The sequence below is a fragment of the Sceloporus undulatus genome, chromosome 2 (genome assembly GCF_019175285.1).
Source record: "Sceloporus undulatus isolate JIND9_A2432 ecotype Alabama chromosome 2, SceUnd_v1.1, whole genome shotgun sequence".
Lineage (NCBI taxonomy): Eukaryota > Metazoa > Chordata > Lepidosauria > Squamata > Phrynosomatidae > Sceloporus > Sceloporus undulatus.
In genome coordinates this window covers 169,177,435-169,195,361 of record NC_056523.1, presented here as the reverse complement: position 1 = coordinate 169,195,361, position 17,927 = coordinate 169,177,435, and the positions used below count along the sequence as shown (strand labels likewise).

At 42.5% G+C, this 17,927-nt stretch overlaps 1 protein-coding gene across 3 annotated transcripts in view; it reads left to right on the top strand.

Annotated features, from left to right (window-relative positions):
* The window catches only part of LOC121921040 (myosin light polypeptide 6), an 18,424-nt gene extending 522 nt beyond the window's left edge, over positions 1-17,902 (top strand). The window contains exons 2-7 of one of the 3 annotated variants that reach the window (XM_042448502.1): positions 786-813; positions 10,626-10,769; positions 12,446-12,619; positions 12,819-12,896; positions 13,639-13,678; positions 17,590-17,902. In XM_042448502.1, the coding sequence (XP_042304436.1) occupies positions 786-813; positions 10,626-10,769; positions 12,446-12,619; positions 12,819-12,896; positions 13,639-13,667 (453 nt within the window). In that variant the 3' untranslated portion in view covers positions 13,668-13,678; positions 17,590-17,902. The remainder of the gene's footprint in view (positions 1-785; positions 814-10,625; positions 10,770-12,445; positions 12,620-12,818; positions 12,897-13,638; positions 13,679-17,589) is intronic. The other 2 variants (XM_042448501.1, XM_042448503.1) reach the window with 2 other exon arrangements.
* Positions 17,903-17,927: the final 25 nt, after the last annotated feature.

Sequence of the window (17,927 nt, the reverse complement as noted above, 5' to 3'; positions counted from 1 at the left end):
GAGAGTGGGGCTTCAGGCTCAGGTGGGTGGGACTTGAGGCTGAGAGAGTGGGGCTTCAGGCTGAGGTGGGTGGGACTTGAGGCTGAGAGAGTGGGGCTTCAGGCTCAGGTGGGTGGGACTTGAGGCTGAGAGAGTGGGGCTTTCCCAAAAGCGCACCCGGTGGGTTTCCATGGCCAAGCCAGGGATTCAAACCCTGGTCTCCATAGTTATAGGTCCAAAACACACTGCAGACTTAATCCAGTCTGAGGCCGCTTTAACTGCTTTGGCTCAATGCTAGGGAATTCTGGGAACTCTAGTTTTGTGAGACATTTAGCCTTCTCTGTCAGAGAGCTCTGGTGCCACTAGAGATTCCCAGCATTCCCCCTAGCACTGAGCCAGGGCAGTTAAAGTGGTCTTGAACCGGATTATTTCTGCAGTGTGTTTTAGACCAAAGTCCGACATTCAAACCAACATTGTGCCGTATTGGCCATGTAGCAGAGAACAATAGCCTCCAAAACCCACAAACAGTGATGGGGCCAGCCAGGATGCTCAGGATGCATGATGCAAAATACAAGACTTTCATTAATACCTTTCCCTGATGTGATGAAGAAGCCAGTGGAGCTTTGAAAGCTTGCATCATGCATATTGTGCATTTTGGCTATCAAGGTATTGCTGTTTTGTGGATTGTGGGTGTTGTCGTTGACCAGTAGGTGTGAGATTGGGGCCAGAGACCCAGTGGCGGTGTGGGGTTTGTTAGGGAGCAATGGATGGAGAGTAACCAGCCTCCTTTCTGCTTCTCTTTGCAGTGTGACTTCTCCGAAGACCAGACCGCTGGTAAGTGCTGTGCTTCTTCCCTTTCTCATGGGAGATGCTAGGCTCAGGGAGGAAGCAGAGTGACCAGGTGTCCTCACCACAAAGGAGGACAAGCCAACGCATAATGTAGGGCATTCTAGGAAAATGGAGGACATGACAAAAGAAAAACTAATAATGGGAAAGGACCTTTCTTGTATTGACTGGAGCTTTTGCCTTTCCAAAGCAATACTTAAAACAGAGTTACAATAGTTGATGGGAACAGTATTTTTGTTTTTATAGCTTCATCTGACCCTGTTCTAACAATATTTGATTGTCTCTGCAAAGTTCTCAGCGAACCTAATGTTTCGTAGCTGTACAAGTGACAAAAGACAATCGCCCATTAATATAGAATACAGCCTTTTGTGATCTCTTCTCTTGTCAGCTATCATTGATTTGCCTTGGGAAATTGAGTGTGAATTTGTTTTCATCATGTAGTTATAATAAGAGCGTTTGCGTTTAAAATTCTACTCATAGAAATGTCAATCCATATGCTTCTTAGCCTTGCTCAAAATGGAGGACATTTTGGAATTCCTCCTGGATAGAAGGCTGAAATGGAGGGCATGTCCTGGAAAAGAGGACACCTGGTCACCCTGGGAGAAGGTTGGGGTACCACCAACTCTCACAACCATGCACAGTTCCTTCCCATTTCTCCCTTCTTGCTCCTTCTTGGGTTTAATCACCAGAGTCCTAAATCTGCTTAGAGGCCTTTTTGGGTTTATGGTTCTTTCCCCCCTTCCTTCCTTTTCCTGTCTTCTAGCCTATCTATCCCTCCCACTCTTAACTGCAGACTCTTGATGGTAAGTTCTGTGTGTGTGGAAAATGGACTCCATGCTACTAACACATTTTTCTTGGCCCTGGTCTAATGTGGTTGGGCCTCTGGCATGTGAGATCTGCATTTAACTGTGTGGTGTTCAGTGAGGCTTCTCTCATTCTAGTTGGGCTACCTGTTCCCATTTTTAGTGGCCTGCTACCTTTTCCTAAAAAGTCCACCCGGCCCTTCTTTGTAGGAATTTATACGATGCAACGTCTCTTCCCGCCCAGGTATGTGGCGCAGGCATGATGGTATTTTCTGGTTTAAGTTGCTTGACTGGACCCACCCAGATCCCTTTGGTTATGACTCTCACAATCCAAGGCTATGCATCTGCTTTTCAAACTGCTTGGAGAAAAATTGGTGTGGGTATTTCGTCTGTATTTCAAACGGCTGTGGCATTTAATTGTCACTTTTGTAGATTTTTAATTGGACTGTGCTTTTAAACTGCTTTGAGTCCAAGTTTTTTGGGGGAAAGTGGGATACAAATAAATATAAATATAATAATAATTGGCCTGGGCAGCTATTTGAAGCCATAGGGCGTTGTGCAAAGACAGGATGTGATTGAACAAGGCGGGTGGAATGGCACTTCCCTTCCCCACAACACACACACAGCAGAGTGGCAAACACCTAGAATTCACTAGATGTGGAAAGAGCTTTCTCTCCGCCGCCCTTGTGTGGGAAGAGTTTGGAAGATTTGGAGGGAAGTCCTGTGCCTTCCAACTTTTTTTTAGCTAACTGCTTGCTGCCCTGTTTGAAGGAAAGAACTTTCAGCTGAGCAAAAATGGGTGCTGGGATTGTGTTGCTTGGCTTCCTTATATGGGCAAGAAACTTGATTTTGGAGTAGGCAGGGTTGGGAGCTGCCTCACTGATACAGTACATTCCAGGCTGGATCCCAGGCGCTGGGGAGCAAAGGAGGAGAGATTCCTGGGCAAAGAAGGAAGTCTCGCAGTGGAAAGGTCTTAAGGGCAGCCCAGACAAAACTGTTAAGCTCTGTGCCTAGTTAGATTTCCTGGGCCCCTTGAAATAATGCCCTAGAGATGCAAAGACCTCTTACGAGTTGTGTGTTGCAACCATTGTTTTTACACAGGGAGTTGGGACATTGTTGCCTGGTTCTAAAGTGTGTTTCATTCTCGGGAACATTTTTTCAAGGGACAGCAAAAACAGCAAAGAGTTCTGTAGCACCTTAAAAGACTAAAATGTTTGTTATTGCACAAGCTTTTTGTGGTTTATAGCCTGCTTCCTCAGATGTTTGTATTGGGCAGAAGTATAAATACAGCATGGGAGCTAGTGTGGTGTAGTGGTTTCACTGTTGAATTAGGACATGGGGAGACCAGGTTTCAAATCCTGACTCGGTTATGGAAATCCACTGGGTAACCTTGGGCAAGTCACACTATCTCAGCTTCAGAGGACGACACATGCAAGCCCTGTCTGAGCAAATCTTGCTAGAAAACCCCATGGTAGGCTTGCCTTAGGATCACCATGTCAGAAATGAGTTGAAGGCACACAACAAGAATAAAAAATAGAGCACACATCCAGTTGGGAATCCTTTGTATTAGTATAAAAAGAAGGAAAAAATCTTGTGGACTCTTTTAAGACTAATTAATTTATTTTGACATAAGAAAAGTCTCCCCAAATATATGCTGAAATCAATGAGTTAATATTAAAGATACTACAAGATTCCCCCTTTCTTTTTTCATAATTGTACTTGATTGTCCGTATACATCTCAAGAAGTAGACAGTAGACCATCAAAGTCCATGCTGAAACAAATGTTTTAATCTTTAAGATACCATAAGGTTCTTTGTTGTCATCTAGCTCTTATGCTACATTCTGCATGTTTAGTGCATGTCGAATGGTTCCTCACTCTTAGATTTAAAAAAGAGTTCTAAGCAACTTTTTCTGCATGATTTTTTACTTACTCAGATAGTCACTTATTGCAAAATTATAATAAATGTGCCATTTGGGATATCCTGGAGGAAGAGAGAACAGTGCCTCAAAGGTAGTATCTCAAGTTAGCAAAAGCTAACCCCACTCCCCAGCACAGCCAGTGGTGAAGGATGATGGGTGCTACAGCCTGACAACATCTAGAGAGCCACACAATTAGCCTGTCCAGCCTTACATTATGGTTAGAGTCCAAATGTGTATATTTGTGTTTTAAAGTATGCAAGGTTTCTCCATATTATAAAATATTTAGTTTTTAGAGATATATGGACTGCTCACTTCAACTGACAGGCCAAAACTATCTGTGAGTCAACCGTGGTTTTTCCTTCATGTGACACCCCTTTATAATAAAATGCATGCATGTCATCTCTTCTGAAGTGGCTCATTTGTTAACTTAGGATGCTAAGTATATTTGCATCATTCCAGTTAAGGGGAGAGGACCCAGTATGGTTTTGTGTGGTGTGCATGGCAATGGACTTGCTGGTTACCTTTCTGGTAATTAACACCACCACCACCCCTTGCAGGTTTGTGTGTGTATGATTAATCTTCAAGGCAGTGTTTTAATGTAAGGTTAGTGAAGCTATAGTCATGCAGATATCACTGGATGCTAGTTTTCATCAGCCCCAGCTAACCTGGCTGTTTGTGAGACAAGTTGGAGTAGTCTTTCATCAGCAACCTGGGATGCCTGCATTTGTTTTAGGATTTTTGTTTGGGTTAATTGTACAAATGAAACCTTTGCAACACTAGGTAAAAAACATGTTTTAAGACTGGAAGAAACACAGCAGTTCCCAACCTTTGTTCCGCCAGATGATTGGGACTTTAGCTCACATAATTCTTGACTGTTGGCCAAGTTGATGGGGGGCTTCTGGGAGCTGAAGTCCAAAAGAAATGGAGAACTGAAACCATTGGTGAATGCCTGCCAAGTGTAAGGAAGGTCCTAGGTTCTGTCTCTTCCAGTTCTGGTTAATGGCTCTTAGCAGTGCTAAAAAACATCTCTGCCTGAATAATTGGAGAGTGGCTGTTACCATCCTGGATGAAGGAATAGCTTTACTCATTCTAAGGAGGCTTCATAGGTTCATAAGAATGCAGATGTTTTCTTAGGGAGAAAAGGATCTCAGTGGGGATGTTAAAGCTGGAATTAAAAATAGAAGGTGGAAAATTGTTGTGATTTATTTAGGATTCTCTCTTCCTTCTCCTCATCCCCACTGAACCAGTGTAGAAATTTATCTAACAAATCACAGCATTGAGCTTTGGGGTGTAAAATGTTACAACAGCAAGTGTTAAAACAGCAAGTTGTAGAACTGTGGCAAAGTCTGGAACAGGTTTTTTTTTCTGTTTCACTTTCCTTGCCAGGTTGTTGTGGGGTCAAAGAGGGGCTCTAACCCAACTCATTGGACAAAAAGCAGGATGTGTATGTAATAAACAGGACTATGTAGTCCTTGTTTTCCCCTGAATAATTAGGCATATAGTATACCACTGTCTTGTAGAGAGCATTTTGTTGTTTACATTGTCCCTCTTCTAGCCCATTTAGGTACCTGGACTCTAGAGGGAGGCTAAGGCGATCAGTGTCTGCAACAGCAAGCCAGCAACATCTTGTGACAGTTCCTCAGCTCTGAGTTTTGCAAGGAGGCTCCATAAGCTTCCCACACTACAACACATAGTATATGGTGGGGCTGGGCCATCAAGAAATTTACCAAAGGGGTGATGGGAATGGCTGCTCTCTGCATGATGGTAACCAGCTTCTCTCCAGAAGAGAGCTTCTCTCTAGCTGAAATGTTGCTACAACCAGAATTGTAGTGGCTGCTTTTCCCCTTTTACTCTGTGAGTGAACTGCTGACACGTTTCCTGTCCCTTCTATGGAGATTTCAGGTAACTTAATGTAGGCCCCATACAGACAGGCCAAAATAAAGCTGCTTCGGGTCACTTTGGAGGTACTGTATGCTGTTTACATGATGCATGTGTCCTAAGAGTCTGGAAGCTTCACCAAAGCTGTGCACCACTCCTTAGGACTGGATCGTGGCTTTGGTGTGGCTTCTGGACTCTTAGGATGCATACATTATTTAAACAGCATACCTCCAAAGTGACTCAAAGCAGCTTTATTTTGGCCTGTCTGTATGGGGCTGTAAAGTGGTACAGAGGCAACCTTTTGCTCTAAATTGGGGGATGTGTGAATGAGTTCCATTGTCTAGATTGTGCTTGTTTGTCAAACAGGGTGACATCTCTGGACTGCATAATATTCCTTGATAAAGTACTTGTCTGGTGCAAATGAGATCCTGCTGTTAATTTAAGTCACAAATCAGGTTTGCACAGCCTTCCAAATATTGTTAAACTTCAACTCCCACCTTTCTTCACCATTGGTTCTGCTGTGTGGAGCTACTGGGGCTTGCAGTTTAACAACATATGCAGGGCTGCATCATCCCACCTCTACAAGGTTAGATGGCCTTACCGTTAAGCAGAGAGAGGAAGCAGGTGCAGGAAGCAAATTTTGGTAGCCATGAAAGGTCACAAAATTGTTCGTACTTTATTTGCTTTTACATTTTTGCAACAAATGGTGGGGGAATTCTCCTTATCCTGATTTCTGGTACTTTGCAGCTGATTTGGAGGGGTAGAGGGATGTATTAGCTGCTCTGCCCCAGGTAGCAAATTGTCTTGAACCTGTTCTGGGTGTTCCTGCCATAATTTGAGAGGGAAATGGGGGAGGGAAACTGAGAATATGTGGTCTCAGTAGATATTTTTGCCGTCATTTAAAAGGCAGAGATTAGCTAAGGCCACCTGCTTGGTGGGAGGCTTTGAGGTAATTAACACGCAAGCATCTTTAGCCAAATGCCCAGATCAATTGGCTGTTATGGAATTTGTCACTCGGTAAACACATCACTGAAATCTCTGGAGGGGATAATCTCTAAAACTGACCTTCACAGTCTGTGGCCCTGCTCTGGCACACAGATTGCACTGCAGTGTAGCAAACATTATCCTGAATGATAACCAGCTGCCATTTTAACACCTCTGGTATATCCTTGGGTACATCTGTGCAATGCTAACAGCAGCTTAATATAATGGTTTATCTAGTACAGAAAGGATGGCCACTCTGACAGAAGTACTATATATACTTATGTATAAGTTTATAAAGTTTAGTCAAAAATTGACCCAAAAAAGAGAGTTGACTTATCCGTAAGTCAATGTAAATATTGTTCTTTAACCCTTATAAAAAAGGGAACCATCCCCTGCTGAGTGTAATCTGTCCTGGAAGCAGTGCTCTCCCTCTACTTTCTCATCCATCCAGCCTTTAGTGTGAGCACAAGCAGTTACGCCTGCTGGAATTTTATAAGTTCTTTGGCATTGTTTTCCTTTGCTTCATTTTCTGTATCCTTCGTTATAAGCCCCTAGGTTTTACCCTCAACTTATCTACAAGTCATATCAAAACCTATGATTTTGCCCCCCCAAACCTACCTTCCACTTATATATGAAGTCGACTTATAGTTGAGTATATACGGTAATAATTGGAAGTGTATAATGGTATATTACTGACGAGCACCCAACTTGGAGTAGGTGCTTGCTCTTGGCATCCAAAAGATTTACAGTCATCAAGGCACAGGCCCTTGCAATAGCAGGCCATAAATGGTATTTTTGGTATCCAGACGAGAACGTGGGTTGTATAGCAAACAAAGTAGTCTAGAGACCATCCTGTTTAAAGTCCTGTGTGAGATCTTGGCAGTTGACAGAGGGTGAATTGACTCTTGTTTGATACAGAGACAGATTAACAATAATCTGAGAAACAGAAATGCCACACCTTATTTGACAAATGCTTTATCTTCTTCAGCCTACTCTGTCAAAGATCTCAATGTGGCTGTCCACAGCTGGCCTGGACTGAGACATTTTGCTGTATAAGGCAAAGGACAAGCTGATGTGACTACTTCAGTTTACCCAAGGGTAGGGGGTGATTCTTAAATGAATCCAAATAAGCAAAAGGAGTGTGACTTGCCATAACAAGAACTGATAAACAATTTTAATTGTGTGGAACATGGTTCCAAGAAGGACTGTAAATCTTCCATCGTTATCCAACCTGGGGCCCATTTACACTACACAGTTATAACACTATAATTGCATGTTAACTGCCATGGCTGCATCCTAGGGAATCCTGGGATTTGTAGTTTATGGAGGGACCTTTAGAATCCTCAGCCAGAAAATTCTCCTCTGGTGCTTTTGGCAACCTGTCCCTCCTCCAAGGAAATAGGGTGCAGTCATAGCAGTTAAAGTGGAGTTACAGTGCCATAACTGTGTAGAGTAAAAAGGCCCTTAATAGATAAAATGCACCTTGTAAGAGGAAAGTTTTGCTGAAAATAGTCAGTAATTGATAAACCGGTCAGTGCTTTTAAAGTGCATATCATTTCAGTATCTGCAGTGCCTAGTATACCTAGTATAATTGACACCCAGTGCAAATCATTTTTGATACCTTCCAATAGCCTTTTCCAGGTCTGGCAGAACTGCTGGTTGGGCAGGGAAGGGAGTAGACTGACTTTCTCACCTGGCCAACAAACCTGCCAGATTCAGAAGGCAGTCTCTTTCCACCGGAACCCCCCCCACACACACACACACTGTCACTGAGTGTGATTTGCACCTCCCACACCGCCTAGTGACAGTCCTGAGAATCTGACAAAGCACACTTAAGAAGCTACCAAAACTGAGCATTCTCTTTCTTCTCCATCATTCTCCTCCCTACTCCCAGCCTGGATCTGCATTGCAGAAATAATCCAGTTTGACACCACTTTAACTGACATGGCTCAGTGATATGGAATCCTGGAATTTGTAGTTTGCTCTGACACCAGAGTACTCTGACAAAGAAGCCTTGTCAAACTGGATTATTTCTGTAGTGTGGATGCAGCTTCAGATATGCAGCTTTTCTCTGGTGTCTCTTTGACATTCTGCACTGCCTTTTTCTTTCCATGTAGATTTGGTTACTCCAAGGCTCCAGTTTCTTCACCCTGATGCCTCTGGAAACTAGATCCTACTTAGAATACAAGCAGACTGGCTCTCAGATAGCTAGATTATCATCTGATAGTTGGCAGGATGAATACCAAGGTTCTAGAAAGAAATGTTTTAGAGGAAAAGGCTTTTGGATACAAGTGTGTTGATCCCCCCACACACACACCAGGAATGAAACCAAAGAAAGGATGAGGCATGAAATTAGGTAACTTTAGTATCTAATTTTAAGGTTTCAGAGGTAGCAAACAGTGAGAGCCAGTGTAGTGTTGTAGTTTGAGCAATTGACTACAACTCTGAAGACCATGATTCAATTCCCTGCTAGGCCATGGAAACCTAGTGGGTGATTTGGGGTGAGTTATACACTCTCAGCCACGGAAAACACCATGATAGGGCCACCATAAGTTGAAAACAATTTGAAGGCATACAACAACAAAAAGCGAGAAACTTAAAATTCTACATAGATGGGAAAGTTGCTTGAGTGGTTCCTGGAAGTATCAGCGTAGAGGTTATGTACTTTCTTTTCAACTTTGTGGAGGAAATTTAGGCCGGGGGCAATTTGCAAAGAAAAGACTGAACCTTCTCATCACTACTGGCAGCTTTGGGTCCCATATTGGGGAAAAAGTGGGCTATATATCAGATAAGGAATAAATGCCCCTGGCAGTCCATATCAAATCTAACTCTCCATGAGAGCCAGCCATGTGTATAAAGAAGCTGCTTCAGTTATCTGCAGCCTGTAAGGAGCTGTAACAGTATATCTATGTATCTAGCTGGCTATCTGCTGGGATCCATGCTAGCGAAAGCTGGCTTGTACTGACTGTCAAATAGAAGGGAAAAGAAGCTGAACTTGAATCCCAAAAGTCCACTTACTAGTGCTCGGACCAGGATTAGATGAGGCTATGCACGTGGGACATCTGTTGTTGTTGTTGTTGTTGTGTGCCTTTAAGTCATTCCCGACTTATGGCAAGCCTAAGGCAAACCTCTCATGGGGTTTTTTGGCAAGATTTGTTCAGAGGAGGTTTGCTTTTCCTTCCCCTGAGGTTGAGAGTGTGTGACTTGCCCAAGGTCACCTAGTGGGCTTCATGGCTGAGCAGGGAATTGAACCCTGGTTTCCAGAGTAGTAATCCAACACTCTGACCAGTACACTACACTGGCTCTCGACATCTGTAAGGCATGACTATTTATCCTCCAGTTCTTGACAGATTATTTTCTCCTGGACAAAACATAACTTAATAGCAAATGTCATGGTAAAAAAATGACTGCAGAGCAAAGAGTGCAGATGCCTTCAGCAAGCCCTTTGTTTCTTTAGTTGCTTGCAAAGCAGTTTGTCACTCTTTAGAACAAGGTAGACAAATGGTAGACTGATAGGCCATCTTGCACATGCTGGTTGCTGCAATTCTTGCAAAGGTAAAATGTGATCTGATCTAGCAAAACCCATGTATGAGTATGTAACTCTGATCACAGTAAAGAGTTGTTATATCTAGAGTGTATGTGTGTGTGGGAGGGGGAAATCTTGCCCTTTCCTCAAAGGAATCAAGATGATCCTTCTCTTCCCTCTTCTCTTCATTTTATCGTAACAGCCACTGTGAGGCAGGGCAGAGCAAGAGCCTGGCCCATGGTCATCCCATGAGCTTCATAGTTAAATGGGGATCTACTCTTCTAAGGCTGAGATCCTCAGTCTTAGTTTGATGATCTAAACACTGCACTGTCCTGATTGATTCTCATATACATAGATTTTGTGTAAACAGTCTTGCTTTCTAAAATTACAACATATCTGTTTGGAGCTGTGTTCCATGTATTTATTGGTGCTGTGTCATGTGTGCATTAGCTTGCAGCTTCAAAACAGGTTGCAAGCATGCTAGTGTGCCTTTGGAAGGGGCGAAGAATATTCTCCAAACGACTGGACCTCTGCTCTGGGGAACAAAGACATCCATATCTGATTTTGAGGTGCCATTTCTTCTGAGTGGAAAGAGAAATTTGCAGTGCTGATCCTCCCCTCTCTTATTGGTCTTGGGCTTTCCTGTTGCCTTGTGTTCTTACTTCTTCCCTTTTTGTGACACTCCACAGAATTCAAAGAGGCTTTCCAGCTCTTTGACAGAACAGGGGATGGCAAGATCCTGTACAGCCAGTGCGGAGATGTGATGAGAGCCCTGGGCCAGAATCCCACCAATGCTGAAGTCATGAAAGTTCTTGGGAACCCCAAGAGTGATGGTGAGTGCCTCTATGTACCGAAGCAGCAGTAGAGTGAGATAGGATGGGAAGAGAATGGTACTGCTGTTCTTCTTGCAAAGGCCCTTAATATCTGTGCAGCAAAAAGGGAGAGCCTGATCAAGGTAGTGTGTATTTTATAGCTGAACTAGGCAGATTTGGTTAGGTTGGATGCCTGCCACACTCACTCACTGAAAATGTGAATTTGGAGATTCTCCCCTCCAGGACAGCTGGCCCCTGCCAGCAAGATCTCTTAGCCCTCTGTGTAGTGTTTTCAGAGGGTTGGAGGATCTACAGTGTAGAGGAGAGAACACTGAAGTTAACTTCAGACATAGCTATCAGCCTATGACTGGATTGAAGTTGATATCTTTTAGCTTTTAAAACACAAGTCATCACCATCAGCTCTCACTTGAGAAAAAAAGTGTTGACTAAAATAAATCCTATTATTAAAATCCTTGTTGGCCAGTTGGCTCAGCAAGACTTTCAATAGTATGAGCTATTGGTGCTCTCAGTTCTTTTTGCTTTTCTTATTGCTAGTGAAGTACATTTATGCAGCTATATTGGTCATAATGTGCAAAGTAAGGATTACTGTCTCAAGAATATCAGGACCAACTCAAGACATTTTGCTGTCTGAGATAAATGACAAAAGGTCGCTCCCTTCTTTCACAGACAGTAGCTTGACTAGGCTGCCAGTTGAACACTAGCAGTGGGACTTAGCAGTCCTCCATGCCTGACAACAGCAGGCCACTTTAGGGCAAAAGGTTAGGCTTTGTGGTGCACTCACATCTTTGCCTTCCAACAGACAGGGATCAACTAGGGGCTTAGGAGGAACAAGGAGCTGCTATCGCTGGTTCCCAGTGGATGTGGTGGTTCATAACTCATTCTGCCTTACGGTAGTGTAGAGCCAGGCCTGTCAATGATAAAAGTACAAATCATGCAATATAGCTATTTTAATATGAACCTTGTAACCTGTTCTTAATACCAGGGAAATCACAACAAAAGAAAGGGAAAAGACCTAACTCAATAGAAAACAAACTGAGTTAGGATCCTAACTTATATTTTAAGTTCTGTTTGTTAATCACGTGTGTGTGTGTGTGTCACAGATAGTGAAAGAAATAATACATCTCCAAAGTAATATATTATTCAGATTTAAACAGTGCAAATCTGTAAGTAGCAATATAAGAGAAGATAGGTAAGACATAATTCAATTGTCACTGAAAAATAAGATGCCTCTGGCCTTTTTCAGTAAAAGACCTTGGGTCATTTCCACTATCAGTCTTCGTGAGAGCCTAATATTTCCTCCAGAGAAAAGGATGAAGTGTTGGTTAAAAGCTACATAGTCCTATTGATATTAAAAATACACTTTCTTACCAAGAAACACCTTCGGTGTAGTACTTAGCAGTGCTACATTACAAAATAAAAGTGCATCTCCTTCAGTCCTCACAGTCAAACCTTGGTGGTTCTGTTTATACATAGTGGTGCCAAACCTCGGTGGTTCTGTTTATACATAGTAAGACTTCCATCTCAGCCGCCATACTTCATCTGAATACCAAAGGCCAGTTCAGAAATGAGATTCATCAAAGAAAGAAGCTTCCTGTCCCAATTTCTTGAATCAGCTTGGTAGCAGCATAATCTGTAGCATATGTTAACATCTCTTACTGTTTTTCTTCCCTCCCCAGAAATGAATATGAAAACATTGAGCTTTGAACAGTTCTTGCCTATGATGCAAACAATTGCCAAGAACAAGGACCAGGGATGCTTTGAGGACTACGTGGAGGGGCTAAGAGTCTTTGACAAGGAGGGGAACGGCACAGTGATGGGGGCAGAAATACGTCACGTTCTGGTCACATTAGGTATGCCATTTAGCATATTCCAGATTATTTTTAAACTTTACAACTGGGAGTGTTCCATGTTTTTGTTTCCAGCTTTTTCCCCCCCAGAGCATACTCTGAAGCAAAATGAGGGCTATCATTTTTAACAGAGAGAACACCAAATGCCCCTGGCTTGGAAGTAGTGAGGAGAAAAAAAAAACACTTTTTTTTCCCCCTGCAGGGGAGAAAATGACAGAGGAAGAAGTAGAGATGCTTGTAGCTGGCCATGAAGACAGCAACGGTTGCATTAACTATGAAGGTGAGAAGCTGGCATGGTGTTATTCTCTTGCCTGCACGTTGAACATTTTCCTCTTGCCCAACCATATGTAGAGGAGGGGAGAATGCTGAGGGTGGTCAGAGATGGTCTTGTGGAGTGTTTCCCATAAAGTATACGTGTTTCCTTATGAAGAGATTACAAATGCCATGTTCCATGCCTGAGTGAAGAGAGCCACCCTACAGTGATCCTGGCTGGAAACCACTTCCAGAATGTGCTGATGCTTGACTTGGTCCCTCAGACAATGTATATACTTCCCACTGTGGTAGGGATGGGTTTGGGTTGCAATGTCTAGGAACACAATTGCGTAGGCACTGCTGTCTGTCCTCAAATTCTCCTCTAGTGATCCATCTCTGTTGTTCATTTACTGAAACATACATTCTCTCCATATCAGGGCTTGGAACAGTTGCTTTTTTGGACTAGAGCTTTTGGACTAGAGCTGGCTGGAGAGATTTTGGCAGTTCTAGTTCAAAGAAGCAATGGGTCCAAACTGAAGTGGGTGGGGCCTAAACTTAGGGTTTCAAAAGCTTTCTGCAAATAAGTATTCTGGCCCTCCTGGTATGTAAGTGTCTTAGACAAGGAGTAAAGATAAAAGTACTACTTGGAAGGCAAGATGTGTTAGGCATCTTGCACCTCAAGTGGACTGTTTTGTCAGTTGAATGTTCCATCTGTCTGGTTTTGTTTGTTCGTTTGCTTGATCAATTTTGATGTTTCTTCCTTTCTACAGCATTTGTGAGACACATCTTATCAGGGTGAATTCGAATGGGGTACGCCTCCTCCAAACCTACCTTTTTTTTAACAGCCTCCTTTTTTTGTCAACCTAAAAAAAGGAAGATTTTTGTTTGCGCTCTATTTTTCCCCCCATCCCTCTTGTTCAGTATCTTCCTCCATTTCTCCCCATCTTCTGGCATGTCTTTGCATGTAGCTGATTCTCTGACATAATCCAAAAGCGAGGGTGGCTGGGGAAGTGAGGCAGCTCTGACTGGTCAAAGCAAGACTGTGCCTGTGTAACCTTGCAGGATGTGGGGTAGGGTTGGTGGGTGGCAGTATGAAGGGCAAGGGGCCTTCATCTGTGGCATGGTGAGAACTAAGAACCAGAATCTCTTGTGTGTTCAGTTATTTAGCTTCTGGGGCTTGTCTGAGCTGGTATTGGAGACAAGTGCTATCCTCTTTTTTTTCATTCAGCAGACATGAGGATCTCTTTATGCATTTTTCTCCATGTGGTAATTCCTAAGGCATTCTTGGCTCACAGTTGCATGGAGAACTGCATGTGTGAACCAGATAGTTTACCATCTAGGAAAAGAAACCACTAGAGAACATATGTCTCCATAGTTTGATGGGTGCTCATTTAAAAGGGCTCGGAATCTGTTTCAATATAACAGTCAATGAGTCTCTCTCCCAAAACCAGGGTTGGGGAATCATAGAGTCAGAAGAGACTACAAGGACATTCAGTCCAACCCCCTGCCATGCAGGAAGACATAATCAAAGCTGATGGATGGCCATCTAGCCTCTTTTTAAAGACCTCCAAAGAAGGTTTCACTTCTCTCTGAGGCACCATGTTCCATTGTTGAACAGCTCTTACTGTCAGGATTGCACTGGAGAACTGATAGCTCTTCCACATTGCAGAATTAAATCAGTGTGACACTGCTTTAACTGTCATGGCTCCATCCCATGGAATCCTGGGATTTGTAGTGTGATGAGGGATTCAGCCTGGTCTGTCAGAGAGTTCTGGTGCCTCACCAAACTACAAATTCCAGGATTCTGTAGGATAGAACTGTGCCAGTTAAAATGGTGTCAAACTCCTTTATTTCTGCACTCTGGATAAATCCCCTACAAATTCCTAGAGAAGTGCTCTCTCTAGGTATTTGTAGATCCGCCATTGCAACTTCTGGTGGATATTGACTGTAGAATTGTACCGGAAGGCTTTGATTTTACTAGAGAGAACATATTAATCTGTGAATAATTGAATCCACAAAAGTCAAAAGCCACAAATGTGAAGGGCTGAATGTAGTTTGAACCAATTGCTGCGGGTCCTATTCTCTGGAGCTGCAGAAAACAAACTTGCTCTAAAACAACTGGGAGGTTTTTGGTTTAAACCATTTTTTATGTATGGTTGCATGGGTTTGTTTTGTTTGTTTAAACCCGTTTCTTTTTTGCATTAATGTTTTCATGAAAAAAATTGAATCTTGCATATTATATTCACACTTTGAAAAATTATTTTATGTATTAGAAAGCTTGATCAACCAAGTTTTAATGCTTTCTAACATTAACAATGCAAAGTTATTAGACTTTGATATGATTTACATCTTTCAATAAAACTTTGTGGAATTATATTTACAAATTGATAGCCTATATATAGGAGTATAGGACTATATCAATATGAGAAATTGGAATATGATTATACCAGGACTATAGCATAGGACTATTTCAACACAGGAAATCAGAATAGTACCAGTAAGTAGCAAAAGGCAATTCAGATATTTTGGCGACTACAGTGGATCCTTGTTATACGCTGGGGTTTGGTTCCAAGATACCCCGTGTATAACAAAATCGGTGTATGCTCAAGTCCCATTAAGTATAATGACATAGCAAAATGATGTCCCTAATAAAAAATGGAACATCAAGGTAAATTTATACTTTTTTGGAACATTTTCAAACCGTGTATGCTTGAATCCGTGTATAACAAATCCGTGTATAAGAAGGGCCGACTGTAGTTTATTTAAGTGATATAAAAGAATTGACACTAGATACTGGTTTAACAATGAACAACTGTCAATCAACTGTTAATGTTAAAAAGTTTAAATTCAAACAGTTGTTCCAGAAAAATGGTTGTAAAATAGTAATAATAGCCAAAATATATATATGAGAGAGAAGTCAATTTTTAAAAGGAGTATTTGTTTTTTTAAAAGGTGTTTAAACCACCCAACCTGCCCAAACCCCACTGACTATCACCCCCACCCCTTCTAATCATCTCTAAGGAAAGATCCAGAAAAAAGCCAGAAAAGGTGTGAAGAAGGTGTATAGAAGATTTTATGAGGCAAATTGAGCAGACTCTCTAGATGTATCTAGTTTTTTCCCTACTGCATGGGAAAACATTTGGCAATAGGATCTCAAGGAATAAAATTCTAAGGGTTGTGCAAGAAAAGACAGAAGCAGAAATTGACCAGGAGAACAAGTGTATGTGAGCAATAGGAAGAGTGCACAAACTGCTCTTTTCACCCACCAGGAAATGCCATTTGTCACTTACAACAACGTCTAGTTTCCTGCTTGCTTAAAAAAAGGAATCCAAAGACTTTAAAGATCCTAACTATATAAGAATACATTCAACATGGAGTATAAGTGTTTTTTCCACCAGTGTTAATGCAAAGGTAGGGTTAGCTCTGTGGAGATCCAGTGTGTTGGTTTGAGTGTTGGGCTATGATGTTGGAGATCAGGATTTGATTCCTTTCTCAGGCATAAAAACCCACTGAGTGGCAGGTCAGATTTTCTCAGCCACAGAGGATGGCAAAGGCAAACTCCCTCTGAACAAATCTTGCAGAGAAAACCCTATGGTACAATTGCCTTAGGGTCACCATATGTCAGAAATGTCTTGGAGGTATATAACAACAAACCACAGATACTTGCACTATAATGTTATTGAAGAGGGAGCCTGGGGCTAGTGGCCATGTCTCATAGCCTTCATCCTGTCATTTGCTGGAAATTGGTCCCCTGCACTGAAGGTTAACAGGACAGTCTTCCTTCAGGACCTGTGCTGTGGCTGCTGCCTGCCTGCGTTTATTCCCCCTCCTTCTCTCTACCTAGTTAGGCTCGGCCAGAGAGCTGAGTTCCTTCTCTGCTGTAGCTGAGTCTTTCCAACTACTTTTCCTCTCTGCAGAAAAGCAGAGCATCTTTGTAGGATCAGTTCCAAAGCTAATGCCTGGCAAATAGTTGATAGAAATGCCCATGTTGCCTTCTTGTTTCCTTGTTGCTTGAGCAATTCATAACTAATGTTGGAAGGGTTTTCTCTCTTCCTTAAAAGTGGGTGTGGGTGGAACCTTTGGGAGGCAGGGTGTAGGTAGAAGCCCAGTACATGGGTGCAGAGGAGGGGAACGTACGGTGTGATCTGTGGCATGGATTCTAGGAAGATACATTGCTCTTAGCCAGAATTCCCGAAAAGTGGGAAAATAGTTGAGAGTGAGTGAAGTTGTGTTTTTCTCCTCCCCTTTGGCTTTTTTATTTTATTTTTATTTTTATTTTTATTTATTTATTTATTTATTTATTGGTGTAATCCCTGCATTCAGACAAACCACACATCTAGAACAGTACATTAAAGACACCAATCTTTCCTCCAGCCGAGCAGTAGGAGCAGGCTGCAGCTCCCCCCCCCCCCCCCCAGTAATACATCCTTATGGATGTTGCCATAACCTCCAGCTAGGGGTGAGGGGAGTTTCAGTCCAGCAGTCTCTGAAAAGTCAAGCATTGCCCACCCCATTGTCGGACCTTTTGCAGATGGAAGCTGCCTCTAGGAAACAGTAGGAAAAGACCATTCATTATCAAAACACTAACACACCAACTCTCATGCTAAACCCTGAATCCAAGTGTTTGGGCAGGTCCCACGTCCCCCAGTAGGATTAGTCTGGCCCTGTTTTTCTGTTCCTAGCTCTCACTTTCTCATGCCATCTTATTTTTCTCTCCACAGAGTTGGTGCGGATGGTTCTGAGCGGCTGAAGATCACCTCTAGCTTCTCCTGTAAAAGCCACCTCCCGTTTATCCTTAACATGTTTGTGCCTTTTTATCTGTGTATGAAACTAATTTGGTTCCCTCTTCTCTGACCTCTTGGTTTAGTCCAGGGAGGGAGGGGTTAGAGAATTTAAAAATATCTAAAGAAGGGTGCTCCTGAGTAGAAGTGCAGCAAAGTAAATCTCTGGCTGGCTTGTCTTTGCATCACAATTTCCAGAAGTGTTTGGCTCTTTCTCCTTGTCAATTGCTTTAATAAACTGTTCCAAAAAGTGCCTTACTAGCATGTGTTATTTCTTC